This window comes from Centroberyx gerrardi, chromosome 12 (assembly GCF_048128805.1).
Source record: "Centroberyx gerrardi isolate f3 chromosome 12, fCenGer3.hap1.cur.20231027, whole genome shotgun sequence".
NCBI lineage: Eukaryota > Metazoa > Chordata > Actinopteri > Beryciformes > Berycidae > Centroberyx > Centroberyx gerrardi.
The window spans coordinates 12364430-12392317 of NC_136008.1; the positions used below are offsets into that span (position 1 = coordinate 12364430).

Consider the following 27888-nt stretch of genomic DNA (forward strand, 5'->3'; position numbering starts at 1 on the left):
ATGACAAAATCATTAGTGTAAAACACAAGGAGACAAAAGATTGATTGTTTAGATTATATGAGAAAAAAAACAGTCACAGAATTTTGAGTCATCCCGTTGTCTAACATCCCTATCATCGTTTTCTCTGTCCTTTCTCTGCCTCAAGCCAGCACTCTGCATGATTATGCATGGGTGTAGCCTACAATCTGATTCATTGACCTCTAATAGGCCTAGTACAGGTATGTAAAAAGTCAAGACATCAAACCATGTTGCTGCAAGAGCAGCCAATGAATATGTGAACATTGGAAATCTGCAGCAAAATGTTTTCATGTACACCACATTCAACACATATACAAACTTTGGCCATAATGAACCAGAAAAGGGGAAAGACTTCTCTACCAAGAGTGTGAAAGGGGGTGCGGTCTTTCCTGTAGTCGAGAACGGAAGCGGAAATTCGGCCATCTCCTCGTACATTCAAGCTACAACAGGGTCAGTACACACTTGATTCAGACATTTATTATGTTATGTTGTCAACAGTTTTAAGACATCGTGGCTTGTGATTTGAAAGTGGAAATTCCGCATTATCCCGAAGTAGGACCTGTCCCTGTAACAGTTTATACAGTCTAGCAATCGTATTGTTGCCACTTGCGAGTTAGCAATAGCTAGCTAGCTAACTGTTAGCTTGCTAGCTAGCTAATCTCCCCAATGTTAGCAACACCAACAGAGCAGCAAGTGATTGATTCTATCGTTCAAACTGGCAGGTAACCTTAACGTTGTTTTATGGTCCTGTATGATCCAGTGCTGTGGCGTGAACATCAACACTAACGTTTGACGTTAGTTTGTTCGCTCATACTTCTACCTAACATTATACTCCTGCCTATACTTTGCCCAGATCTTACCCCAACCCTGGAGGTATAGTGCTAGACTTTAGATCACGACTATGTGAGAATAGTAGAGTTGCTTGCTAAACAGCTAATGTGAGCTATCGTTACCAGATGACAGGTAACGTTAGTTGGCTAATTAGCAGTGTCCCTGGCTCGTGAACCTGCCTTTCACATAGACTTTCTGTCAAAGTTGTTGCTGGCGTTACTCTGCTCCGGTTAACGTTGCGGTATAGTTACCCATTAACTATGTGTTTAGACATCTCACTCTACGGTGTTTAACGTTATTTACGTAGCGTTTTTGTTGAGTTGCTAGTTAGCTAACACCGCGTCAGTTGACCAGCTGTCTGCATGGTTAGGTTGCTAACGTTAACTTTGTGAATGTGACAGGGAAAGCTGCTCTGTGTAACGATGTTAACGTTAGCTGTTTGCAAGCTAACTGGGTGGGGGTCTCCTTTTCCTTGGGTTGTGTAACTACCTGATGTTGATAGGACGAATGAGTTAAGATTTAATATCTACTCTTACCCATGTTGTTAAATCTACGTAGCGTTACCTTAAATGAGACTGCGCATCCTAAGATATTAACCTATGTATTCTATGTGTGTTTGAATTAACTTACCATTGCTCAGCCACTTGGCTAAAATAGTTCATTAGTCGCTAGTGTGACATTACCTACATGCTGATCGACGTGCCCCTCTTATCAAGTATGATCAGATAGCAGGATAACTTCGTCGCAAACTAAATTATTTCCACTAACTTAGTAAATAACTTTTTTTTTTTGCATATGGTATACTGTAGCTGTAGGTTTTCAAGTAATGGGTGGGATCATTTTAAACGCACAGTTAGTGTACATAGTAAAATTAATTTGATTTCTATTCCTAATAGGCCTATCCCACTTCATTCAATAAGTTACCAATAAATGCTGCACCCTGACTTTGTCAGATATTTAAGAGTAGTTGTGTTTCAACATAGTTGATGAACTCTTCTTAAGATTTCCGGGATTGTGGTTAATGGGACAGGTATTTGGGACAAGGAGTTGTCTGAGGTACAAATGACATGGGGACTAAGTGTTCCCTTATCACCAAATGATGAGATGGCGTGTTTGAACTTTGGTACCACTGTACAGGAATCTCTGAACTGACTTTTGGAATGGTTAGGCCTATTGTCTTATGTTTGGTTATGTAACTTGGTCTCATTTTAGTCTGACCCATAATTTTTGAACACATAGACCTATACCACACTGATGTTGAATGTTGGAAATAATAAAAAAAAATGTCATTGAAAATTGAAGCCATAAAAGATCTGACTTCATACATAAACATGATTTCATTGTCATTCACCAGTTGACTTCTAAAATAGGCTCAGACCACTCATATGGATATTGTGTGGCAGATTAAATCCTACACTTGATACTTAGATTAATCTTAATATCTAGTTTAAATGTGCACTTCTCCAGCCTCTTCTTGAAAAACCTTGTTTGGAGATATAGGCTAGTAGTCATTATTGACCTGTAGAAAATATAGACCCAGCCTCCTATATCTTTCCAAAATATTAGAGAAAGTTAAGTCTACATATTTCATGAAATCAACTGTGATTTATTGAGCAAAGAAAGGCTAATGTATCAAAAACAATCTGCATTCACAACACAGTAGAGAGACTGCTTAACATAAGAGTAACAATTGAAATCCAGCAGATGCTGGAATAGATTCTACCATTGTAATACTTGACCTTAGCATTTAGAAATGTGAACTTGGTGGCCACTTTATTAGGTACACCTCGCTAGTGCCAGGTAGGGCCCCCCTTTGCCTCCAGAACAACCTGCAGGAATCACAGAGATCTTGGTCCATGATCAAGTGATAGCATCACGCTCTTGCTGCACATTTTTAGGTGCCATATTCATGCTGCTAACATTCCATTCCACCTTAGTGCTCTATTAGAGTTAGATCTGGTGATTGCACAGGCCACCGGAGTATACTAAAGTCACCGTCATGTTCCTGGAACAATCTTGAAATGATGCATGGTTTGTGACATGATGCATTTTCATGCTGCAAGTGTCTATTTGAAAAAATCAGATTGTGGCCATGAAATGATGCACCTGGTCAGCAACAATGTTTAGGTACGCTGTGTTAGCTACAAACAATGCTCAGTTGGTACTAAGGGATCCAATGTGTGCCATTAAAAACTTTCGCCACACCATTCCACCACCACCACCAGCCTGTTCTATTGGCACCAGGCAGGATGGGTTCATGCTGTTTATGTCAAAATCTGACCCTCCCATCAGCATGTCACAAAAGAACCATGGCGAAATTGTCTTTATTTCAGTTTTATTCTTCAATTTGTCAGATCAGGCAACGTTTTTCCACTTGTCAATCATCCAGTTTTGCTGATCACGTGCCCACTGTAGCCTCATCCTCTTGTTCTTAGCTGACAGCAGTGAAACCCGGCGTGGTCTTCTGCTGTTGTAGCCCAACTGCTTCAAGGTTTGAGAGTTGTGCGAATGTGCGTTCTGGGACGCCTTTCTGCACATCACTGTTGTACTGAGCTTAAACAAGTCTTACCATTCTCCTCTGACCTCTCTCATAAACAAAGTGTTTTCACCCACAGGACTGCTCCTGACTGGATGTTTTTTGTTAGGCCATTATTGGTAAACTCTGGATACTGTAGTACATGAAAATCCCAGGATGGTGGCTGTTTCTGAGATGCTTGAACTGGCATGTCTGTCACTAATGATTAGCCTATACCACACTCAAAGTGGCTTAGAGCATGTGTCTTGCCCATTCTAATGTTTAGTTGAATAGTAACTGAAACACTCTACCCTGACTGCATGCCTTTATATTCTGAGGCACAATCACATGACTCACTCTTTGGAGGAGCGATCCGTTTGCATAAACCAGGATGTAGACCTAATAAAATGGCCACTGAGTATACATAGGAATTACAGATGTCGCTCTTGACTAGGTTATGTCATATCTTTCTGATCACTAGTTGTCTGTTGGCTTGGGCAGTTTTATGTCTTCATCAGCACAGGTTAACTGTGTGGAGTACTCCAAGGTGCTTTTCTTAGTGTTGCCTATTAATTTTCTTCCATTTTTGAAGTATTTTAATAGAAATGTTCATTTTCATTACTACTGTGACATAGTTTTACTTCATTTGCCTATAACACATAATGATAGTAGTAGCCTGGATGCTCTTAAAATGTCTACTTAAATGTTGGCTGTCTTGTAATTTAAAGATAAGTTTGAGATGGTAACATCTGGACCTGAATGGCATGTGTGTCATTCATGAAAATATCGGCTCCTTGATAACTAAGCTAATGTGAAACCTGTTGCTAGAAATCAGGCAGTTATTTTTGATCCTGTTTTGAATTATGAGGAACAAGGCAAAGTAGTTCTTCCCTCTGGCTCTTAGTAGATCAGAATAAGCCTGTCACTAAAATTTGGTCATTCCTAAGAGAAAGTCATCAAAGGCCTTTATTTTATGTGTGTAGGGGCCTTGACACTGATAACTAAAGATAGAAAATAGCTAACATGGTGTATCAGAGTATCAACCATGAGTGTATCAGCAACAAATCACATGAATTGTAGCTGAGTATCAGCTTTGTCTGTCCTTATTATGGTTAGGCCCTACAGTTAAATCAGTCCTACTTTAAATTTTAACTTAGTCTTGTCCATTTGTGTTTCAGCAGTAGGCTAATCTTGTAGTGGTTATGCACGTGTTCTCAATATTATAATCTCAATCTTACTCAACAGTTTTTATCTCCCTAAGCCCGTGGTTTTGGGACCCAATGTCGCCACGGGGAGAAACAGACAAGCTGAGACAGAGCACTCCGTGAACGAGTGGCGCAGGAGATAGAGAAACCAAAAGATACCAAGAGGAGAGACCCTTATCCTGCATCATACTTGTGTAACAGGTGTGCATGGCACTGTCTTTCTCCTTCTGTTGACGACAAGAATCACGTGACTGTTGAGTTTGATATCCAGTGTAGCACCCATCGTTCACACTCTGATTGTTCTTCTCAAGGTCTCCCACTCTTCCTCACTCAGACACTTATACTTGTGCTCATCTACTCCCCAGTCCTTTCCCAGTTCTTTTGCTTTTTCACTCTTCCCCTTCCATACCGCTCTCTTTTAGTAGTATTAACTAACTCTTATTAAAATGTCTCTATTGGTATTAACAATGTTATTTGCCCTGTTGCTGTTTGTTTTGTATTGTATTAACTATATTTTACAACCTCTCTTTCCCATCTGCTGTTTAGATTGCAACAGAACTCGACGGCCAGACGGTTGCCATGTCGACCTCATCGCTACGGCGACAAGTAAAGAACATCGTCCACAACTATTCAGAGGCTGAAATCAAGGTTGTATCCCTCTGCTTATCTGGCCTTTCCTCTCCTCATTTGTACACCCGCTTTCACCATATGTGCATGTTTTAACTGTAGCTCACACGTTTCTAGCACCTGACAACCTGTAGCTGCCGGCTTTCTGATATTTCCCGAAGCGACCTCCTCACTCCTCTAGGGATGCACCGATACCGTTTTTTTCACAGCCGATCTGATACCGATACCAGAATTTTGAATATCAACCGATACCGAGTACCGATCCGATATTGACCCCTTTTTTTCTTCTATAATTACACAGCTGCATACAACATTTAAATAACATGGGAACAATAATTTTATTGTTAAAAAAAAGAAAAGCAACAGGGCAAAAGAACTGACCAAAATAGGAATGACAGTTCCTAGGATATATAAAAGACTGCTGCAATATAGGAATGCTGTGCAAAAAAACTCACAAAAGTGCAAAAGAGCAATAAACTGACCAATGCATACTGCTACAAAACAATATTGAAACAACCATACAGCCTTTGCTTATATAATTTTTTCTCTTCTTTAGTGTGAATAACTGACAGAAAAAATACTGCTACACATAGGCTTTTTCTGGGCATAACCTCCAGTGTGTGCCAAGTCTAGTCTAGTTTTAATCACTTAAGGACAAGGGGCAGGTTTTTCTTCAGAAACAGAAGCATCTCACCTCTCTCTGCTGTCAGCCTGTTCCTCCGTTCACTGACAGTGTTGACAGTCACTGACGCTGACGCACGCACAGGTCGCGTCAGCGTCATCAGCGCGGTAGCATTAGCTTTAGCCCCCATCTCCAAAAAGCTTCATTTTGTGAAAACGGAAGACTTAATTGAAACCTTTATGGTGGCGTGTACATGATACTAAGCCCAAGGACACTCAATGTAAGTTTGAGCTAAGGAGCAGGCGTTTGGAAGGCGTCTCCAAATGAAGTTCTTGGTAAAGTGAGTTGGATAAAGATCTTTGGGACGCTAGTAATACCATAGCCATCTAGCATCCCTTTGGGGCTAAAATAATTCCCAACCGCTGACATGTTTACATCAGCACATTGCCTGCACGCTCGCTTTCTTTTTCCAACTTCTTCACTCACTCGTGTCGCGTCAAGTATCGGATCGGTGCATCCCTACTCTCCTCCACGTCTTTATATCTGCGATGTAATCACATTATCCATTTGTCGCTGTGCCTCTCTCCAGCTAGTTTACATAGCTCTAGGGAGGACTCTGAAGCTCAAGGACTATTTGGATGGAGGATAATTGAAGGTTGTCCCCTGCTGTGTTGTTGTCCAGGTTAGAGAGGCGACATCTAATGACCCATGGGGTCCCAGCAGCTCTCTGATGTCAGAGATAGCAGATCTGACCTACAATGTTGTGGCCTTCTCTGAAATCATGAGCATGGTGTGGAAACGCCTCAACGACCACGGCAAGAACTGGAGACATGTGTACAAGGTTTGTGTGTCTGTGTGGGTGTGTGTGAATGGTGGTGGTAGAGAGATTCATTCTAGCTTGTTAACTGCTTACAGACCTACACTTGTACTACCTCAGTAAACAGACCTTTCCTGCACATGGTCACTGGTTGTGATTTGTATTTGCACCAGGCTATGACTCTCATGGAGTACCTGATCAAGACGGGTTCAGAGCGTGTTGCCCAACAGTGCCGAGAGAACATATACGCAGTACAGACGCTCAAGGATTTCCAGTACATAGATAGAGACGGCAAGGACCAGGTACACAAACACACCCATGACCACAAAACCATACACAAACCAGAGTTTAAGCAATGATTGAGTAAGGACCACCTCTGTGGAATGCAGGCACACGTTGTCAAACATGCCACTCGCGGCTCATTCAAGGACATTTTACAATGTCTTTTTGACCTCTTGTACAAACATACAGTGAAAAGCCAGCCATAACATTTTTTATGGGCTAGTAATAACTGAAATTGTGGTAAGGTGGCAAGCTATTAAACTAGCAAGTTGGCATATAACAAAGATGTTATGTTTTTTTTATGTTAAGCACAATACACTGTGTTGCTGCATGTATTTAATAGAAAATTGTACACTAATGATGGTCCACTGTTGGTGTGTGCATGCATGCTTGTACATGTTTTTTTCTCCAGGGGGTGAATGTGCGAGAGAAAGCCAAACAGCTGGTGACATTGCTGAAAGATGAAGAGAGACTAAGAGAGGAGAGGATCCACGCCCTCAAAACCAAAGAGAAGATGGCACAGACCTCCAGTGGTGAGATTACTACATTAACCAGTGTTTACCACTGATCCAGCAGTGAAACACGGGTGGGCTCACCACAACATTTTTGTTGGCCTTTTTGTTCCAAGCAGATGAAAACCCAAAAGAAACTCATCTATGAGCTAATGGCGCTTTTCCACCGCATGGTACTGGCTCAAATCGACTCGACTCAACTCGCTTTTGGTAGTACCACTTGGTTTTCCACTGCAAATAGTACCCCCTCAATGTGCCGCCACCCCCCCCCCCCCCCCCCCCCCGAAACTGGTCGTCATAGCGACACCGCGACGCCACATGAAACTGCCGTGACGTCATCTTCAACGTGACACACGCAGCAACAATGGAGGATATCGAGGATATAGACAGATTTTATTTCAGAAGAGGCTGAAGGCAGCAAGACAAAAGACTGCTGAATAAAACAGGAGAGTTTGGGAAATCCTACATCAAAGCTCAGACAACTCGACGACTCGCTCAAAGGTGACGCAAGATGGTAAGCTAACCTGGTAGCTAACGTTAGCATATGTGCAGGATGTCCTGTGTCGCGCAATGATGACGATTCTCTCTGACCAATCAGTAGTCTGCAGTGTTTTCACGTCACCTTTTGGTATCGCTTCAGCTCGCTTGGAACCTCGACGGAGGTGCTACCAAAAAAAGTACCAGGTACCAGGTAATATGGTACCTGGTACCTGGTGCTTGCCCAATGGAAAACCAAAAAAGGCGAGTCGAGTCGAGTTGAGCCGGTACCATGCGGTGGAAAAGCGCCATAAGAGGGCCCCCCCCCCCCCCCCCCCCCCTACATGGACACATGGTAATATCTGCATGGCATTGCTAGGACTCATCTGTTTGTGTTTGTTTTTATCATAGCCTCCTCAGCCCCCTCAGCACCTGGCCTGGGGGGCAGCCTGTCATTGGGCTCCCAATCTGGAGGGGCAGACCCTGAGCAGGCCTGGCCACAGAGCTCTGGAGAGGAGGACCTGCAACTCCAGCTAGCATTGGCCATGAGTAAAGAAGAGGCGGAGCAGGTAACACAAAGCAGCCTATTGGAGGCAGGCAGAGCCGGGGTATTGCTCACTTTGCAAAGGATTAAAGCGCAGTGACATGACAAGAAACTGTCGTACCGAACTTGCAGCTAAGTTGTTGTTTGTAGTTTTTATCCATTGCAGCACCTGTGTACACAGAGGGTTATGTCAAATATTATTCACTACATTACCCACTCAGCTTTGCTCTCACCGTCTGACCCCTGACCTCCCCCAGACTAGCACGGCCCCTCTGGAGGACGCAGAGCTCCGCTATGCACTCACACTCAGCAAGGAGATTCACCAAAAGGTCAGGGGGCATAGGGCATGGCCAACCGACTGGCCAGCCAGACATCAACTGTCTGTCTTTCTGTCAATTGGAATCCTTTCAAACAGACATCAAGTGTCTACCAATCAAAACAATTAATTTATGCTCCTATTTGTCATGTTTCCCTTTCCTCAAGAAACAAGTTTGGTTTCACTTTGCATTTGACTGTAATAACACTGTAATTCTCCCTAATGTTACTTTTGCTTGCTGTACATTGTCACGTTCTCTTATAAAGTATTTACACTCGTAAAGAGCGTGCAATGTAACAGTGTTCTTCAAATCCTTGTTAACATGTATCAAAAACTGCATCAAGGCAAGCACCCAAAGGATTGAAAATAACTAAATCAATTATTGTTAAATTGTGCATGGCAAAGACCTTGTCATAATTGACTAAATTTAACACTAAGCAGTTTGTAAGTGATTCATTTCTTCCTCCCTATAACCCTCTCTGACAGCATGCCTCAAACTACAGACTTGAAACACACTGATTTTCTTACCTGCATTCACGTGTCATTGTGACTTTCTAGCACTGTTCAGGACTCAGGTATTTGTGGAATGGAGAGTCTAGATGAAGGGTGTGTAAGAATGAGTGGAAAACTTGTGTGCTTGTTGTGTGCAAGTGGTTTAAGCACAGCGCCAACTTTACGTTTAATTTATCAACTAATGTTTATTTAACTCAGAACAACACAGCTAGGACTTAATGTATTGAGAAGGGTCTGGCTGCAGACCTCCAGTGTCAGGCCCCTCTCTGGCTGCTCCAGGACCCTGTCATGTGATCCGTGGGGCGTGCTGCAAGAGCTGGAAGTGACGTTGATTTTTGAGACGTGAAGGAAGTAGGACTTTCAACATCTAATTTAATTTCAAATTGACAATATTTAAAATAAATTAATTAATGAATTTACTTTAAACATCCAAATATGGTTATTGCTGTGCTGCTGACCAAAGCTTCCAGAACACGCTCCGTGGGTGATCGTAAGGGAAAAAAACAGACAACAGTGATTACAAACTAATGCCGCCACAAATTAGACATTATCATTGTCTCAAGGATACAAATTATAATTTAGGTTATATAGTGAGACTTTCAGCATATTAAATTTTGTATCTTCATCTATGACTTAAAACTTAACTGTCAAAACTGAAGCGCAATTGCACATTTAGGCTATAGCTTGTGTTAGTTAACAATTTTTAACCATGACTTTTTGAAAGTTGAATAAATAAAGTTGGTTTTACTGAGAGCAAGAGTTGCGCCTCTCCAGTGCTTTCTAGATTTTGTATTTTTGCTGAACCTGCTCACAGCTGGTTGAAGCGCTGTCCATCCCTCTCTATAGCTTGTATTAGAAAAGTTTTATAGCCTATCAGTCTAAGTTACAACTTGAAAACCCCAAAAGTCTTTTTTTCCTCGCATCTCTGTATTTAGTATATTAGAGGTAAGGGCAGAATATTCCGTAGGCTTAGTAATTGTCTTAATTTCATATCAAAATTTAGATTAGTGTGCTTAGTATGCAGGCCCACCATATTTGCAAACCTACTCATTCAAGCCTATGATCAAGCGGCCAACATTGCTTGGGAAAATAAACGCATAAATCCTTCCCCCACCCTTTGAAAATGTCAGTACTTACCACATGCCTCAATATCCTGTATGCATCTTGCGATCTAGCATGATTAGATCAATAAGAAGCCACATTATGGACCAATAGAATCACTCCAATTCTTTAAAATGTAGAATTGTCTCCCTCCTTCATTGCAGTTACACTCCAGTACTGACATTATTGCACATGCTTTCCCACTATCAATTCAAAACACTGGTTCTTCTGCAGATGAGATCCAGGTCCAGGTCAAAATGCACAACCACAAAAAAAAAAAAAAAGAAATCAGTACATGGACTTCTTTACCACTCAATGGGGCTCATTCATAAAACTTACTGGCAAGTTTAGTGTGACGTTAGAGGCAGATACCGTAACGGTAGGGTGTTTTCTCATTCATCAGCATGAAATATTGGAACGTTATTAGAGTTACCGTTTTCCCCGTAGCCTACTTCCACCCCTTTTGATCATTTACATATTGGGAAAACAATTATAAAAGCTCAAAAAATACCACCTGCTCTAGTCAGACAGTATTGTAGAAATAATGTTAACTAATGAAAACAAATATTAATTAATTTGGTTTATCATGGTAAAAAAGAGAAGATGACCATACGCACATCCCATAAACTTTTTAGCAGCTGCTGGAGTGAAGTAGAGCTGAAGTATTTAAGAAAGCGAACGCCGCACACTGCTGCCAATGCTCCCATATATTTATTTATTTGTCTTACAATGTTTCGAGGTCTTCATCAGGTCACGATCACCACTGGTCAGTAAGTAATTTCAGTGACATCATAAACATTCGGTTTATCATGGCCAACAATTAAGAGTGCATGAGGAGGAGGGTGACACACAGGTCTGGACAGGTGTTACATATGTAAAGCTTAATTAACATGTTGGATATATAATATAAATAATTTAAGTATGCTCTTTAAACGGTGCACTCCAATATGACTCTATAAGTGGCTATAAAAAATACTCAACATTAGTTTGTAATCTGGAAGTTTTGGTCCGCAGCGCAGCAATAATCATATTTGGATGTTTAAAGTAAATTAATTAATTTTAAATATTGTCGATTTGAAATAAAGTTAGATGCTGGAAGTCCTTCTACTAGTCCTTCTACAGGATCCTGAGGGGCCTGATGCTGGAGGTCTGCAGCCAGACCCTATTTTATTGCACATCAAGGTCAATGGATTTCCATGGCCAATGGAAATAGCATATAGTACCTGAATAGTGTCTCAACTTTGGTTGATATACTCTCTTAAACTTCAAGTAGTCCATTATATTAGTTCATTTTGGTGAAAAAAGCAACTTTTTAGGTTGGGCCTGATATGGGCCCTGGTGAGGTGAAACACCTTTACAAGTTGCCCTCCCTTTCCAGCTTGAGGAAATCAAAGGTGGGGGAGGAAAATATGTTTTTCAACTTACTTTGTAAGAAAAAAAATAATAGCAGATATGACGATTTTTTAGCATGGTCAGGTAAGGCTCCATGAGCCCATCCTTGGAGTTGTCTGTAAATGCTGGTTGCAGATCAGTTTTTTAGTTTCCACCCCCACTGCTTTAGACTTTAATTTGGGGATTGCAAACTGATCCTAAATCTGTGCCTTTGGTGCGCTCTCTGCGGTTGTGTGTCTCAGGTTGCTGACATCACAGCTGTGTGTGTGTGTGTTTGTGTGATTGGCAGGAGGAAAGACTGCGCAGAGGTGATGACCTGAGACTGCAGATGGCCATCGAGGAGAGCAAGAGGGAGAAGCCTAAGCCAGAGGAGGTGTGTGTGGAATGTGTCTGTATGCCACAGTGGGCACACACTCTTTGGGCAGTGCCGCTCTTCTTTTCCTCTCTCGCTCTCCTGGCGTTACCTGCTCTAGCTGTGTCTCTCACCTGTGTGTGTGTCCGAGTGTGTGTGTGTGTGTGTGTGTTCTCAAACAGGAAGCCTAACGCTAAGTACATGTGCGCTTATCTCAGCTGGCATATATCAAGAACCAACAACTAGTAGGATTTTCTTCTGATAACTTTGTATCAGTTTCGTCAAATTCAATCATATCTGACAGACGAGGGATTGAGAGACTTCAGTGTTCACAGCTCATTCACATTTTTTTTTCACCATCTCTTTGGTGATTGATCAATGTGTGTCTTTTTGTCTGTTGATCTGTATCTCTCTCCATCCCTCCCTATCTGCCTCTCTCTGTTTTTGCATTTCCTCTACGTCATTGACTAACCTCAGTGTGTTGGGGCGAATGTGTGCTCAGTTTTGTTCCTGAACGCAGCTGTATGTTGTAATCTATAATATTGTCCCGTCCAGAGTGCTCTGATGGAGCTGAGTGCTGTGGACCCCTGGGGGGCCCCTGCTGCTGCTGCTGCTGCTGCTGCCTCAGTGGGCTCTGCAGGCCCCTCTCCTCCCCCCACAGTCTCTGCCCCCTCTGCCTCAGGCCCGTGGGGTGCCGCCCCCGCAGACCCATGGGGGGCAGCATCACCCACATCTCCTCCAAGCTCGGACCCCTGGGGCGGGGGAGCCCCACCCACGATAGCCCCTCCTCCGGACCCCTGGGGAGAGACCTCCAACAGAGTTAACAACGTCGACCCCTGGGGAGCCTCAGGTGAGTGGCTCCAACACTGGTCAGGTATTGCCTCTCATCTAGCCAATTAGATTGCTGGGAATGAAAAAGGAAGTGACTGAGTTGAGTATCAAAAGAGAACCGCATCCTGCTCTGTGGATGAAAATGAGAAAGGATGTGAGGGCCTCTCAACTGTTACTCCTCTTCACTCCACCATTCCATAATGTTGCTATCCTATCTACAAGACGGCCCCCTGCTCCATTTTCTGTCATATCACCATGCTGTCATATCTACTCATCCACTCTGATGCTTTCAAGTTTATCACGAGGAAAGCAAGCATGCTAAATCCATTCTCCCTCTGTGTCTAAACCAGGGATTTTTATCCTCTTGTTTCTACTCAGGACTGACTGTGGCTGTGTCTCAACCAGAGCTCTCTTGCCCTTGTGTGCTTCTTTACTGTATGAGGTAGCCTCTTCTCATTATCTCTCCTTTACCTCCACTGACCTGCAAATATTGAACAGGTGAAATCAATATGGTGGACAGCCACAGAAAGTCTGCTTTCACCTGCCAAGTCAGTGGCATTGGAGAGGTCAAGGGGAGAACACCACTGTTGGAACCCAGCCCAGCTTCCTGCTCCCTCTGTATTGTGGATGGTACCTGTATGGTGTTGTGTTGTTGTGTTAACCCTCCCCTCCCCTGCGTCTCCTCCCCTCCCCTGTAGCTGTGACCCCCCCCAGTGCCGACCCCTGGGGCCCCGCAGTGCCCCCCAGCACTTCCTCCTCGGGGGGGCCAGTAGACCCTTGGGCAGGGGACGGGGCTGTCCCTGCCTCTGACCCTATCACCTCCGACATCTGGAGTGGCACCGCCAAACACACTAACGGCACAGGTACATTCACACTTAAAGCTACATGGACTCTCACAAACACCAAGGTACAATTACAGTTTTTATGGGGATATTGATATTTTACATACATAGTTAGATTTTTCACATGCATAAACACATAGAACAGTTGTCTTGTCCTACATTTCATCCTCCCTCAGTATGTGTGATAATGCTGTTCATATTGTGATTAATCAGTATGCAGAGTGTGGTTATCTTTTTTGTATTTATTCTTTTCTTACGTACTATTTCTATGCCTTCTTCATTTCCATCTCTCAGCAGATCTAGAGCGGCGAGGGTCCTCAGCAACTGGCGGTGACAGCACAGGCTCTCCGGTGCCCTTTGACCTTTCGTCGCTTGGTTCTTCACTTCCTGTTCGTAAGACTCCAGAGTCCTTCCTGGGTCCCAATGCAGCGCTGGTGGACCTTGATTCTCTGGTGTCATCTAAACCCAAACCTAAACAGCCTCCTCCTCCTTCCATCTCCTCCTCTTCAGCACACAACCCCTTCCTCCAGAACACAGGTTAGTTACAGCTTAGGCTACCTTCCATAATGTGTCAACATGTGTAACATGAGAAAAAGAATAGTAACCACCCTTTTTAAGCTCAAGATTACTTTTCTCTCACAAAAAGGTGAGATCAGGGGGCGTCCTGGAGGCTAAATGGTCTAAGGTGCATTCCATGTAGCCGTGATGTCATGGGTTCGAATCCGGACCAGGACCTTTGTCACGTCTTCCCTCCTTGTCTCTCGACCTTTCCTGTCTCTCTTCACTATCAGCTATCCAATAAAGGCAAAATGCCCCAAAAATCATCCAAAGATCAGCCTTTCAGGAGAATTTGAGAGAGCCCATATAGACAAAGTCAATATTGAGCTATAGAGAAGTGCATCCTGCTGCGCTCCAAACCAGCCAATCAATCCTGGATAATTGTAATGGAAAAAGGTATCCATAACCCTAAGCGACTAACCTTCCTCAGAAAGCAGCTGTTATGCTGTCATTGTATTCTTGTCCCTTCATAATAAAATATTAGTGCTGTTATTGTTGAGTGCTCCGGTCCCCATCTGTGGCTTAGTCCTGTTGGCAGTGGCCTATGGATATATTTTTTCATGTAGATATATTTTTATATCGCTATGTTGAATGATACAACCAGAATCTATTCCTTTTACCTCCCTATTGCTTTTAAAAATGGCACAGGTCTATAATACATTCACAGCGGCTGTAGGTTGTAGATTAGGGCTGGGAAGTATACTGCATTTTAAGGTAGACCACCATGGATCCACACAAAGTATAGATTTTGCAATACCATCAACAATATTCATTATATTTCATTTTAATCCAATAATTATCAAAATTGCACGTGGCAGCAAAAGACCATTTTGATTAAAAGACATCAAAAAGATGTCTTTATCCATGTAATTTCTATGTGAAAAATAAAATCCCCTCAAATGGCTTACCATCAAAAATAAGAAAAATATTGTGATGCAGTATTGTTGCCATATGGGCTAACTGTCCCCTCTGTCCCCCAGGCTCATCTCCTGCCCCCGGCATGGCAGTGACTCCAGGCAGTACCATTTCCAGCAGGGGGGTTTCTCCAACACCTCCTGCCTCTTCCAACCCTTTTGGTGTGGCCGCGCCCATGACCTCCATCTCACCTCAGCCCTCATCACTGGGCCTGAGCGGCCTCCGCACCAGTCCTGTGCCTCCCAACCCCATGCTGGGCATGGTGCAACCAGGAATGGGCATGGGGCCAATGAGTGTGGGCATGGGAGCTCCAGGAATGGGCCTGGGCATGATGCAGGCCAGCCCTATGGGCATGCCCTACAGCGGCCTCTCGCCTATGGCTCCCCCGGGCTCGGCTCTTCTCATGGGGCCTGGAGGGGCGGCGCCGCCTCAGCTGATTTTGGGGGGGCCCACTGGAACAGGAGGAGTGATGGGGGCAGGAGGATCGGTGGGAGGCGGAGGAACGACGGGAGCGAGCACCAATCCGTTTCTTCTTTGAGGAAGTGTCACCACTATTTCCCTCACCCGTTTCCACCTCTCCTCTGTCTTACCTACTGCCCCCTCCATTCATCCTCCTTCAACACAATTTGTGTGTCCAAAAAGAAATATGTGTACATCTCTATATTTAAAGAAAAACAAAAATCAAAATTTATGTTTGTTTTTTTTCTCAGAAAGCATTACAATTTTTTTTTTTCATTTCAGAAGAATTTTCCACATTTAATTCCTTTCATTTCAGATTGGGGTGTTGTGGGCGGGAAATAGAAGTCTATTTATTTTGTTTTAATTCTGTTCCTTTCTGTATTGTTCTTCATGTTATGGTTTTTCCAGTCCTGTCTGAGATGAAGGTGAGTCTGTGAGAGCAGGAGGTTTCATCAGTAGTGTCACTCTACTATATTCTAATATTACTGCACTGAGAGAGAGATGGAGGGAGAGGGGACATAGCCACTAACAAACTGAACAGAAACAGACTCTTGTACCTCTTCCTCTTTTTGTCCCTCTAGAATGAAGACAAACACTGAAATGAAACGAGTGCATGAAGGATGATTTTATAATGAACTCCTGACTGAGATATGGACTGAAAACAACTTGTATTAACATTTCAGGCACAATATGGTCAAATTGTTCAACTATTTCACTTTTAATTTAATTTAATGTTAAATGTAATTTATTTTTTTCCACTTTTGGGAACAAATAAACAAGGAAAAATCAAACGCAATGACGCCATTTAAATCAAATGCTTATTTTTTTTTTCTTCCTGATTGTCGTAGAAAACTAAAGAGAGTTCTGACATCTGTGGTCTGATGGGGAAGAGATGGAATGTGTTTTGAGTGTGTGTGTGTGTGTGTGTGTGCATCAATGTGCGAATGAGAATATGAATGCTCATTTGTGTGTGTGTGCAAGTATGCAATAGCGCAAATGCCTGTTTTTGTGTATATGTATCAATATCTGTCTCCACTTTTCCTGTGTCCCATCTTATTGCAGTGACTCGGAAAGCAAGATATTAAATCCATTATTTTTGTTTTTAAAAATTGTCACTTGTATCAATACTATGTAATGTTGGGATTTCAAATGAGGTATTATAAGGGTCACACATTTCTCTGCCAATCTTATCTCACTCTATTTTTTGTATTAATCAGAAGCATTCGTTTTTTTTCCCTCACACTTTTGTATGGGATCCCTGGTGTACAGGTCTCCCACAGCACCACTGTCCTTGCATTTCATCCCTCTTTCCTGCAGGGAGGGAGAGCTACAGATGCTTCTTTAAAAAAAAAAAAAGACAATTATTTCAATGAAAAGAAAAAAAAAACAGGGACTTGATGACATGCTCCATGCTGTTCTTTTAATTTAGTTTGATGAATTTATTGTTATTTTATATCAACAAAAAGAAAATATCTCTTTTATCGGGTAAGGTTAAATTTTGTGTGGTGTTAACTGTGAACATTCACATTTGAAAAGTAAAATGGAAAAAAATCAAGAAATTTATGAAATAAAAAAAAAACACAAAGGATGTGTGTTTGGCTTGTTTCATGCTTGCTCCTTATGCTTGTGTTTCTGATATGCAGATCTCGTATACGCATTTTCCAGCTCTAAATATTTCTCATGCACACTAGAAAACTTGAAAACAAAACCCATAATACCTCTGAGGTACGCAATAATGTGACCAGAATAAATTTACAGTTTATTTTCTTTGGTGAACATGAACAGCTGCAGAAGATAAGCAAAATCAAAAGATACTACAGCAAATAAATTTGAATTAAAGTGAAAAAAACTATTGTCAGCTTCAAAATACAGCATTCAGTCATTAGTGATATACTTGACATCAAACTCCCCCTCAGAGTAGCTTCAAAATGCACAACAGTGAGGCAGCTGCTGCATAGAGTTTAGTGAATCTGGCTGTCAGCCTTGAGAATTGAGTCACATTTCTCTGCGAAAAGTTCTGTTATATATTCTCCACACGTAGCGAAGGTCAAACGATCAGGGAATCCCAGTCAAAGTCGTCCTGGAACTCCTCGCTGTTGCTGTGGAGATTCTTCAGTGGAGGACGGGGTCTGGGGGCCATCGGCTGAGGTTGGATCCCGGCTGTGACAGAGAGAGAGGAACGCAAAGGGAAACATGGACTTAAACATTGCTTATACGAGGAAGTGAGACACAGTGTTAAGGGGAATTTTTTTTCTCTTCAAATCACTTCTCCTTTACAACAATCTGATTGTATCTACCATTTTGGAATCAACTCAAAGAAACTTGAGAGCCAAGTACAAGCACAGCCATGTTTTGGCTGGATTGCATTCAGTTGCCATAAAATCGTGGGAGGGAACAAGCATCTTTGAACATGATCTCCAGGTCTTACCAGTTGTGTTAGGCTGTGTGAGCTGGGGCCTCTGCAGGCCGTGTCCCTGGGGGTGCAGAGCCCTGCGGGGGGGCTGTGCTCCATTGGAGGGGGGGACCATAGGGGGGTAGAGGAGGGGTAAGGGGTGGGTGAGGCTGGCCAGGGTGGGAGGCGGATTGGAGGAGAACGGAGGGACTTGTAGGGAGGGATGTGCACCAAGGGCCAGTGGGGAGTTATTCCCAGAAGAGGAGCCAATCATGCCTTTCTGGGTGAAGAAGCGGTTCAGTGAATCACAGAGTGAAGTGAAGAGCGCCGGGTCCAGCGCCCAATCACAGAGCTCAGCCTGGCGCATGCTCTCCAGCAGTTCTGCCAACAGAAAAAAAACAAAACTGTTTAAGGGCAGGCAGATGAAAGCATGACAGGTTTCATTCCAAAACGCTCTATGGCATTTAAAAATAAAACAAAATTCAAATAAATCTAATCAAATGTTAACCAAAGTCCCTTTTTTCCCTATTTCAAAAACACAGATGATGCCATCCTCAAAATTGCTACAAATTTGTAACAAAAGGTCTTAAAATAGCTGATCACAGCAACAATATTCTATTAGCTACTGCTAATTCTACTTTACTAAGCAACATTTTTGTGAAAGTATGTGCATTTTTTTCAAATGGCAGATATCTGAAACAGTGACTGAGGTAAACAGCACAGACCTGGGTGACTTGAGAGGTCAATGTTAGCCCAGTCTAGATTGCTGGCAATGCGGAAGCTCTCCTTCAGAGAATCTGTGTTACTGAACCAGTCAGCTGGCACCACTAGAGTGGGAGGGAGGGGTGTAAAATGAGAACGTGCTGATCTTGCCAGTTTCGCTGATTTTCATACATTTCAAGCAATTCTGGTTTGATTAATGTAACGCAATATGAGACTCACTGTATTGCGAAAGGCGCTCTATCTCAGGAAGGGGTGCGCCTGGTGCAGCTACAGGGTGAGGAGACATCGGTAGCAGAGTCGGAGTGTGAAGCGGGGTAATGTCATTGGTCGGCACAGCCAGGGGAGCCACATCCGCTGGAAAGAAGAGAGTGTTCTCATCCCAGCAGGCAATGTAGACTTGATAGAGTGAATGAACAAAAAACACATCTACACACACACACGGAGGGTACTTACACTGCGAGCCCCCCCTCTCCCGCATAGTCTTGAAGAGAGACTTGAAGGATGCATACAAGTCTGGTAAGTTCAGCTCATCGAAGGTGAAACGGACCGGGGAATCAGCAGAGGAGTGTGATGAGACAACAGGAAGAGCAACAGATGAGGGGACACCAGTGGGGGGGGCAACAGATATACAAGGCACAGGGTGAACGTGGCCCGACAAAGTGGAAACAGGCATGGGCGCCGAGTTAAGAGCGACAGAGAAAGCGGAAACAGATACGGGCACTAAACTAGTAGGAACGGACAGAGTGGCAACGGAGAAAGAGGGAGCAGCTGGAGAAGGGAAAGATATATTGGCAACGGAGAGAGATGGAGCCGAGGCAGTGGGAATGGAGAGAGTGGGGCCTGCTGGATGGGGAGGAGGGAGAGAGTTGATGGAGGACAGGGGGGCAGCAGATGGGGGCACAGCTGTGGGAGAGACCGATGAGTGAGGGACGGGGAGACTGGAGACAGGACAAGGCATGTAGGGTGACCGCTGCTGTGAAAACAAAACAAAAACACAGGATATTATATCGGGATGCTCTTTAGTTGAAAATACACTCAGCAAACCTCCTGGCTGTGGTTGACAAGGATGGATGTGATGCTACCTTGCATGGGGGAGGAGAGAAGAAAACATGCTGCGGTGACTGCTGGACCGCTCCCATCGGTTCTGCTTTAAGAAGCTGCTGGTCGGTCTGGGGGGTTGGTTGTGGCTGTAGGGGGGACGGTCCTCTCTCTGCTTGTGACACTGGGACTTGAGGAACCTGCGACAGGACAGACTCGCTGTTTGACTATGACACTTTGAGTTTGGTGGCAGTGAGTGAGTGAGTGAGTGAGACTAAAAGACGTACATTCTGCCTCTCCCCCTCCTCGTCTGGATAGGGACGTTTAGGCGCCCTCACTTGATGAACCTCTGAAGGTCCATCCATCGTCCAATAGGAACCCTAGAAATACAGCCAGTCTTTAGCTTCACACCCTTTTAATCAGTCATCTTTTAACCCCACAATATGATACAGATTCTAACAAATGTACAAATATTCTTACATCCATGATACTGTATATCAGAGTCATGATAGTAAATAATAAAGATATTTGCACCTTGCCAGGGTCACTCTGTGGCCGAGGAACCTTCCTGAAGCATTTATTAAGGGACAGGTTATGCCGAATAGAGTTCTGTTAGGGACACAAAGATACATAATGATAGATCAATATGACAATAAGTTATATCGGCAAACCTGGTAGTTGGTGATGCAAACAGAATGAAAATTACTTATCAAACCAATCACTTTAAACATGTTTATACTTTTGTAACAAACGTAATACAACTCTATTACATTGATAACATGTTGTTCTACATTGTAGGCTACCTTCCATCCGCGGCCTGCTCGGCTGTAGTAGGGGAAGGTGTCACTGATCCAGGTGTAGATGTCATTCAAGCTCAACTTCCTCTCGGGCGCAGACGCTATTGCCATGGCAATGAGAGTCGCATAGCTGTGAGGGGGCTTCCCTTTGGAGTTCGAGGGAGAGGGGCCTGGAACAGAGGGCAGGAAGTCTCCTCTTTCCTTCCCTCTGTCTTTCTTCTTGTCCCTCTCTCCTCCTCCTCCTCGCTCTTTCCCAGACCGCAGGCTGCTGATTCCCAGCTGGGGCAGCCAGTCTATGCTGGTCAGACTGGAGTCCAGGTCAGATGACATTCTCTCTCTCTCTCTGTCTGAGGTCTAGGGGATCAGAGGAGGCAGCACTGGATCAACAGGTCTGGACACTGTGGAGAAATGCCATAGTAGGATTCCCCTCTGCCTGTAATGTAATACTGTCAACGTTCTGTTCCTGCAGTCCTTTACAAGCCAGTAAGCCGAGACACAAGACACTTTGTGCTGCACTTGAAACATTCCATTCTCAAGAAAAGAAGTAGCATGAATGCGTCAGTATATGAACGAGCCAATTCCACCATCACTTCATAGTTTCTGAGGACGGAGAGTGCTTACCTCTCTATAGTCTCTCAAGGCCCGAGGCCTCAAACAGTGTTAATATTTGATGTTGTCATCAGCTGTGCACGATTGTTGTGTCAGATTGCTGTCCTTCCTCCACTTCAGATCTCTCTCCTCAATCTGTTGATCCCCAGCAGACTTCTTATCATACTTTTGGTGTTTGAAAGTTTGTATTACTTTGGAGAAATAAACAAAAAAAACTTAGCGCAGACTGCTTCCTTTCTCTCCCTGCCTCTCTCCTTCCCCTCCCTTTCTGTCTGTCCCAGAATTACGTCACCCACTCCTCCCCCTTGGTGACATCACACTCTCTGCACCCGCCTCTGTGGGTTGGCCACTCCTTTTCAGCTTCTTTCAGCTTGAAACAGAAGTTTCTCCAGCTTACACTACTCATCTGGTGCTGTGGTAGTAGAAAGCATGGGACAGCTGTTGAGGCCACCAGCACACCAATATGCAGAAACAATCTACAAGTTGCATCAAAAGCTGTTTGTGTGCACATTCCTCTCATTTAGTGCCAAGTTTCCTACCCGCTGATGAGGCCATCACACAACACATAAGGAAATAGCTCAAATACATTAACACAAAAGCACAGCAGCACAAAGTTAAAATAGCAGCATTATTTTATTGCAACACTTGCAGTCAATTTCTGCTTAGTATTTATAGGACAGAACGACAGGTGATGGTCTCCCTACAGAGAGCTGAAGAAGGCAAGGAGGCCGGTGTCAGGAGACGGGTGGGCCAAAAGCTTCTGGATCTGTCAATGAAATCAACAGAATATAACTTAGTAATGTCACTTGCATTGCTATTACTTAGTTATGACACAACTAAACAAGCAGCAGTTTCAGTCAGCACCTCCTTGAAGTTGGGGTGTTTAGCGTCTTGGACCAGCTGCAGCAGAACAGCCTCTGTGGTGGTGAGGAAGGCTCCACTCTGCTTCAGCCGGGACAGAGCAAACAGCCGGTCTGTCTGGCTGCGGAGGGAAGCAGAAAGGTCTGTAACACCACGCACATCTACAGTCTATCAGAGACACACAGCTGTTACATAATACTTGTATTTCATAAAAGTGATTGGAATAGACGGACACCTTCTGGATGAGACGGCGTCAGCCACAATGTGGACCTCCATTCCCTTTTCAATCAGGTCAAAGGTTGTGCACTGAGGAACAGAGACGGAGCAGAGGTCAGGAGGCGGGGCATGTTTCCACCCAACAGGTCATTCATAAACTGAAACTCTGGAAGCTCTGTGGCACATTATTACATTCATTAATAATGTGGAGTTGTACTCTGACTCTTAATCATGTCATCACCTTGCCCACAGTAATTTTTTCTGACTTTGTTTCTTTGTTACTGTAATAGTTATAGTATGAGCAGCATAAAAACAATCTAAACTTGCACACACACATACACACACACCCTACCTCATATTTAAAAAGATTACCAGAGGCTCCGTAAATTATCCTCAAAGTATTTTTGACCATGAATGAAATATATATATATTTCCTGTAAGCACACTAGGTGAAAAGGGGTCACTGATATAAAAAGTAAAATGTTTTTTCCAGGATTCACACAAGAACGCACAAGGACACATGAGCATAAGGGTGTGCTGATGGTGTAAGAGCATCTCAACCTTCTTTTTGTTAATTTGACAATATTCAGTGGGCAAGCCAACTGGATTTCCCCTCAGAATCAAACAAGCTAATTACCTGACAAACCTGGAAAACTCATTGGTGCATTTCTAAGTTTTCTTATAACTACAACTATGGTGTCCTTTAAGTCCATCCTGCATCCATCGACACCTGTCGTGCAGAGGAGGATGTGACATTGTCCCCCCGGTCTCACCGCGATGCAGGCCTGTGCCTCTATTCCACACAGGATCGCCTGCTTGGGGTTCCCCAGGGCCTGCAGCTCCTTCTCCACCCCTTCGGTCAGCATGGTGAACTTGGTCTTAGCATGGGCCGTCAGGTCTGCTGCTCCCAGCTCTGGCACCGTGGGACCCAAACCTTTGGGGTACTGCTCTGTCAGAATGGGGGGGATGCCCAGAGCACGACTGGCCTGCAAACAGGAGGAGAGCAGGCAAGATTTAATCAGAAGTTGCAATTTCTGTTCAATATAGCAACAACCCATACACTTTCCACATACATGTACTACTGTAAGGCTGATAACTGGTGTGAGACTTTCTAGTTTTGTGATTGATTGCGAGATACTTGTGTGTGCTTGTGAGTGTGTGTCCAACCTGGAGCAATCTGGCCGCATTGCTGACTATGTTGGTGAACTGGAAGATATTGGGTCTAAACTTCTCTTGCATGTCACACAGCAAGAGCACTGAGCCTTTAGTGGAGAGCCTGCCGATGCCTGCCACTGGAAGAGCAAGACCACACAGAAGAAATACCTCACATTGTGTCTAATATTTCATGCTTCTCTACACCATCACTGCTGTAGATGGTACAGTGTCAATGATGATACTGAACACGACAGTAATAAGCACTGCATGTCATGACTGTAGTAGCCTATAATTGTTTGCTCTCCGTTGAACATTATCTGGAAAATACTGGACTCGTCGAGTAGTCTGTTGCTGAGAGTCGCACGGTATGTGTTTAAGATTTCCTCAAAGGTTTTCACTGATCGCGTAAGATGCAAATACTGTAAATGCAAATGAATGGGAGCGAGATCTTTTCTATTTAAATGCCTGAGACCCGAGGTCATTTGAATGAACTGAGAGATCAAAAAGCCAACTTACTGTCGTTGCCTGAGTGGTCCGCTGTGAGCAGTGGGTGACAGTTCAACTTTTAGGTGAAAGTGTATTATTTCCTGGCCATGTGACGCCCCCTTCATGAAATGAAAACTTAATATATTCGCTCTCAGGTGGAAGAGGACGCATGCATGCATTCAGTATTGAACAACAACGTCGGCAATGTCATAAAATGTAACAAAATGGTATCAATATCTGAATTCAAACATTACAAAAAGAATGTATTCCAAAGATAAAATAAAACTAAACAACTTAACATAGCATGTTGCTAAACATCTCACCTCACACCAGCACCAAAACCTTCCTTTAGTAAACACCGCCCTCAACGTTTCCCGCTAGCCAATCGAATGAAACGTGTTGGAGATTGATGTTTATTTGAGCCAATAGTTTGCGCTATTCGCAGCGAATCATTTTGCTAGCACAGGAGGGTGGGATCCGTAAGTTATTACGCTAGGTGGTCAGCTGAAGATGTCTGACAATGCAGAGTCCCCAACAGAAACGCAAAAAGAGGAGTCTTCTGCCTCGCAACCACCAGCAGACGACTCGACGACAAATGAAGAGAAGAAAAAAAGTATGGGAACAGAATATATTAAAAGAAGTACTCAAGTAGCGAAAGAATATTCCATTTGTTTACGAAGACTGTTGCTAATGCTACATAAATGTACTTCCGCAGATGTGACGTACTTAATATCGACAGTAATTTTGGCCAATATAAAGGGAGTATTTTTTTGCGCAGCCAATGAACTGTCAGATATTAACATAATGTCCAAAATAAGGAGGGTACTGGTTAGAGGAAGGCTAAAGGTTTTGCTAATGTCTGTCAAAACCAGTATGCTAATGTTTATGAAGGTATAAGTTTTCGTCTGCCTGCTCTTACAGGTTGCACATTTTTGCAGATAGACAACGCATTTCCACATTTCCTTTCATATAGGACATGAATAATGTCAATACTTCATATATTGTATATAAGGATATTGTAATAAGGCTAAGCTAACAGGCTCCAGCTAGCCGTCTCTGGTATTGGAGAGAGCGTCACGTTTTGGACTAGCTTGACGTCAGTTTACTCATAAATTAATGGGCATAGATGTGTTTTTTAAGATGTTTACATTTGCATGAGATACATAAATATTTGTATCGTATTTGTAGTTCTTTGTATTATACACACAACCACACACACACACACACACACACACGCAAGAGTTAAGGGTTCACTATCAAAGATATATAATTCTCCTGTAGTTTCCCCTCTGATTCTGTTGTGTAAGAGAGGCATGACAGCTTTTTCCATGCTAGTGTGGTTATTATACGTCATTGGATTACACATTTCCCTCTCAAGAAATTCCACTGAACAGCTTTCTTTCAAGTTCAGATTTGCCCTGACCAGCCTGGGTGGCAGCCGCCGTCTTACTCTGTATCTTCTCTTCTTTCCATAGTTGATGTGCTGTTGAAGGCAGTGGGTGACACTCCCATAATGAAGACAAAGAAATGGGCAGTGGAGAGGGGGAGAACGGTGCAGTCCCTCTCTCAGTTCATCGCTCGCTTCCTTAAGCTTGATGCCAATGAACAACTGGTGAGGACTAAGTTCATCTACTTCCTTACTAATGTCCCAAATCTTTACTTGGGCAGAGGTTTAGAAAACATGCTGCAATTCTCTACATAATTGCATTTGCCTCTTATTTTCTTTCAGTTTATCTATGTCAACCAGTCTTTTGCCCCCTCGCCAGATCAAGAAGTAGGCATCCTATTTGAAGTGAGTACTTGGAGACAGCTGTTTTAATGCACTATGGTCTTGTATGTATGCATGTATTTGTTGCTCATTTTTTCTTCCTAAAGTAGATGTAGTGTCAGTTGGCAATGTCTATTTTAAAGAGAAAAGAACCCCCCAGATGAACACTTTTGTCTTCTTCATGTTGTTATTGATTGATTGATTGAACCACAGTATTCCTAATGTCCTCTTTCCACTTAAAACAACATCTTTCTAAAGACACAAACACACACACACACACACACACACACACAGTGGATCAATTTATTAACCTCTGCTAAAGTATTTGTCAACGATATTCAAGTTTGACAAGTGAAAAGTCTATTTATTTGTGAGGGTTTTTTTGTCTTTTTTTGAAGCAAATGTGAAGAGCCACATCAGTTATTGAAGCTTGAAGAAGATATGAAGAAAGTAGACATACCACTAGGTTGTACAATACGTTGATCCAAGAGTTTTCTTTACCTTAAGGTACATTTACCCTGAGCAAGAGGGTAATAGGGAGAATAAGAATGGATGGATGATGTGGAGGACTGACCAGCAGAGGGGGCAATGAGTGAGCAGCTCCATATGAAACATGCCAGAATCCTTGGCCACTGATTAAGTTCTTGATAAGTAACAGCAAAGACCTCAAAGTCCAGAAGTCAGAGTAGGCAGTAGATTATGCCACGGCAGGTCATGGGTGCTAATCAAAACATCTCTCTCTCTGTGTCTGTAGGGCTGAATAATCAAGAGAGTTCACGTTTGAAAGTGATTTTGGAAGTATTATACAATACTGACACATCTCTCCTGTGTCTGTCTGTTTTTTGAGTAAAAATTGACCCCTATCTCTCGCTTTCTCTCTCTTTGTCTTTTTTTCCACAGTGTTTTGGCAGTGATGGCAAGCTGGTTCTACATTACTGTAAATCTCAAGCCTGGGGTTAACAGCTTTCTTTAACTCCCTTTGATCCCGCTCCCCTTCTGTTAAATTCATCATGCAAACATGCAAACAATGTTGTTCTTCTTTACTTGCCATTTTGTTTTCTTTCAGTTTTTATGTACATACATATTGTAAATAAATTATTATGACAACGGAAAGCTCTTTGCTTTGTTTTTGGACAACACACTTGGCACCCGAAAATAAACACTTCAACTTAACTCAGTGGGCACAGGATTTGGCTTTGCAGTGCTGGCGCTGATTGGAAAAAGAGTTCTTTAACAATTTCATTTACCCATAGAGAAATAATGAAATACCGAAAAAAAAAAAAAAACACAAATTGATGACATGGATGAGTTCCAACTGGGGGTGAAGGTTGAGCGAGGCTAGGAATAGAGGGTGAGAAAGCCACAAATGAAAGGGGATAGATGTAGCGAGAGAGGGGGAACTACAGTAACAGATGGACTTAGAGGGATTACATGATTCAGGATGGGTTTGTGACATAAATTCCCAAGAAAGACAGAAAAGGGAGTAGAGTGGCGTGGAGGCGGACACTCAATCACAGTCTCGCATTTCCATCCGACTCTCAGCCGGGAGGATAAAGGCAGGAGTACAGCTGGAGAGGTAAGGGTCACGGATGCTCATCCTGAAGGTGGAATATTGGTGACAGATGCAGAGGGAAACTGCTGGCTGAGGGAAAAGAGGAAGGGAGAGTAGCGACTCTGAGAGTCTGTTCAAGATGGAGCAACTGAAACAGAAATATTTTGAGCAGCTTTAAAATGAAAGGCTCTGCTACAAGATAGAGATGTCTCTGGAATATTTAGAAGTTTAGGGCATTGGAAGGAGCAGAGAGTATTGCTGTTTCTAACTGTAGTGATTTCCCCATGGTTGACCAGAGAGACTACAGGACACAAAAAAGGTCTTTGGTAGGTACTTATCAGTATAAAATTATTGATCTATGTATTGGTTATTGCTGTTTTTTGTTATTTAGGCCTAATGTCTGATAGAGCTTTTTGATATTGTGCTAAAGACAATGGATGCAAGTGAACTGTAACAAGCAGATTGTGTTTAACTTTTGTTTTAGATAATTAGAGAACAAGCTGCATACCCTCTTGCCTTCTCAATATATCAATTTCAGTAACTAAACAATGTTACAGATATC

At 43.1% G+C, this 27888-nt stretch overlaps 4 protein-coding genes across 6 annotated transcripts; 2 read left to right on the top strand and 2 right to left on the bottom strand.

The window, feature by feature from the left end:
• The first annotated feature begins 427 nt into the window (after positions 1 to 427).
• Positions 428 to 17095, top strand: epn1a (epsin 1a). Of its 2 annotated transcripts, XM_078286985.1 has the most exons (13): positions 428 to 468; positions 4610 to 4770; positions 5116 to 5217; positions 6501 to 6659; positions 6809 to 6937; positions 7330 to 7450; positions 8318 to 8475; positions 8708 to 8779; positions 12062 to 12145; positions 12680 to 12974; positions 13654 to 13818; positions 14092 to 14334; positions 15336 to 17095. In XM_078286985.1, exons 3-13 carry the CDS (start codon positions 5149 to 5151, stop codon positions 15806 to 15808), a joined length of 1968 nt encoding a protein of 655 aa, XP_078143111.1. In that variant the 5' UTR covers positions 428 to 468; positions 4610 to 4770; positions 5116 to 5148; the 3' UTR covers positions 15809 to 17095. The 2 variants fall into 2 exon arrangements, with proteins under 2 accessions (XP_078143111.1, XP_071761118.1); XM_071905017.2 differs by lacking the exon at positions 8708 to 8779.
• A 32-nt stretch (positions 17096 to 17127) lies between these two features.
• On the bottom strand, positions 17128 to 21547 carry foxj2 (forkhead box J2). Its single transcript, XM_078286986.1, has 10 exons — positions 21301 to 21547; positions 20686 to 21077; positions 20417 to 20491; positions 20170 to 20262; positions 19927 to 20082; positions 19298 to 19817; positions 19064 to 19198; positions 18847 to 18948; positions 18158 to 18502; positions 17128 to 17889 (listed from the first exon to the last, which is right to left on the bottom strand). The coding sequence occupies exons 2-10, from the start codon at positions 21007 to 21009 to the stop codon at positions 17777 to 17779; spliced, it is 1863 nt and encodes a 620-aa protein (XP_078143112.1). The 5' UTR covers positions 21010 to 21077; positions 21301 to 21547; the 3' UTR covers positions 17128 to 17776.
• A 355-nt stretch (positions 21548 to 21902) lies between these two features.
• isoc2 (isochorismatase domain containing 2) lies at positions 21903 to 24348 on the bottom strand. 2 transcript variants are annotated; one of them, XM_078287301.1, is made up of 7 exons: positions 24330 to 24348; positions 24037 to 24125; positions 23533 to 23657; positions 23139 to 23351; positions 22385 to 22455; positions 22153 to 22270; positions 21903 to 22054 (listed from the first exon to the last, which is right to left on the bottom strand). In XM_078287301.1, coding segments are annotated over exons 2-7 (594 nt in total). In that variant the 5' UTR covers positions 24038 to 24125; positions 24330 to 24348; the 3' UTR covers positions 21903 to 21988. The 2 variants fall into 2 exon arrangements, with proteins under 2 accessions (XP_078143427.1, XP_071761144.1); XM_071905043.2 differs by lacking the exon at positions 24330 to 24348 and having other exon boundaries at positions 24037 to 24313.
• Positions 24349 to 24489: 141 nt separating this feature from the next.
• On the top strand, positions 24490 to 26879 carry atg12 (ATG12 autophagy related 12 homolog (S. cerevisiae)). The gene is made up of 4 exons (XM_071905050.2): positions 24490 to 24619; positions 25482 to 25618; positions 25736 to 25798; positions 26675 to 26879. The coding sequence occupies exons 1-4, from the start codon at positions 24517 to 24519 to the stop codon at positions 26732 to 26734; spliced, it is 363 nt and encodes a 120-aa protein (XP_071761151.1). The 5' UTR covers positions 24490 to 24516; the 3' UTR covers positions 26735 to 26879.
• Positions 26880 to 27888: the final 1009 nt, after the last annotated feature.

What these genes read in the sequence shown, in the direction of transcription:
- epn1a (XM_078286985.1), top strand. Translation starts at nt 5,149, where the DNA reads ATGTCGACCTCATCGCTACGGCGACAAGTAAAGAACATCGTCCACAAC. An exon ending in ATTCAGAGGCTGAAATCAAG is followed by an intron (nt 5,218 to 6,500) that starts GTTGTATCCCTC and finishes GTTGTTGTCCAG; the next exon opens with GTTAGAGAGGCGACATCTAA. An exon ending in ATAGAGACGGCAAGGACCAG is followed by an intron (nt 6,938 to 7,329) that starts GTACACAAACAC and finishes TTTTTTCTCCAG; the next exon opens with GGGGTGAATGTGCGAGAGAA.
- foxj2 (XM_078286986.1), bottom strand. Translation starts at nt 21,009, where the DNA reads ATGTCATCTGACCTGGACTCCAGTCTGACCAGCATAGACTGGCTGCCC. An exon ending in GGAGAGGGGGGGCTCGCAGT is followed by an intron (nt 19,199 to 19,297) that starts GTAAGTACCCTC and finishes TCTTCTTTCCAG; the next exon opens with CGGATGTGGCTCCCCTGGCT. An exon ending in AGAGCGCCTTTCGCAATACA is followed by an intron (nt 18,949 to 19,063) that starts GTGAGTCTCATA and finishes CTCCCACTCTAG; the next exon opens with TGGTGCCAGCTGACTGGTTC.
- isoc2 (XM_078287301.1), bottom strand. An exon ending in ATGCGGCCAGATTGCTCCAG is followed by an intron (nt 23,352 to 23,532) that starts GTTGGACACACA and finishes TCCTGTTTGCAG; the next exon opens with GCCAGTCGTGCTCTGGGCAT. An exon ending in GACGCCGTCTCATCCAGAAG is followed by an intron (nt 22,271 to 22,384) that starts GTGTCCGTCTAT and finishes TTCCCTCCGCAG; the next exon opens with CCAGACAGACCGGCTGTTTG.
- atg12 (XM_071905050.2), top strand. Translation starts at nt 24,517, where the DNA reads ATGTCTGACAATGCAGAGTCCCCAACAGAAACGCAAAAAGAGGAGTCT. An exon ending in TTGATGCCAATGAACAACTG is followed by an intron (nt 25,619 to 25,735) that starts GTGAGGACTAAG and finishes ATTTTCTTTCAG; the next exon opens with TTTATCTATGTCAACCAGTC. An exon ending in AAGTAGGCATCCTATTTGAA is followed by an intron (nt 25,799 to 26,674) that starts GTGAGTACTTGG and finishes TTTTTTCCACAG; the next exon opens with TGTTTTGGCAGTGATGGCAA.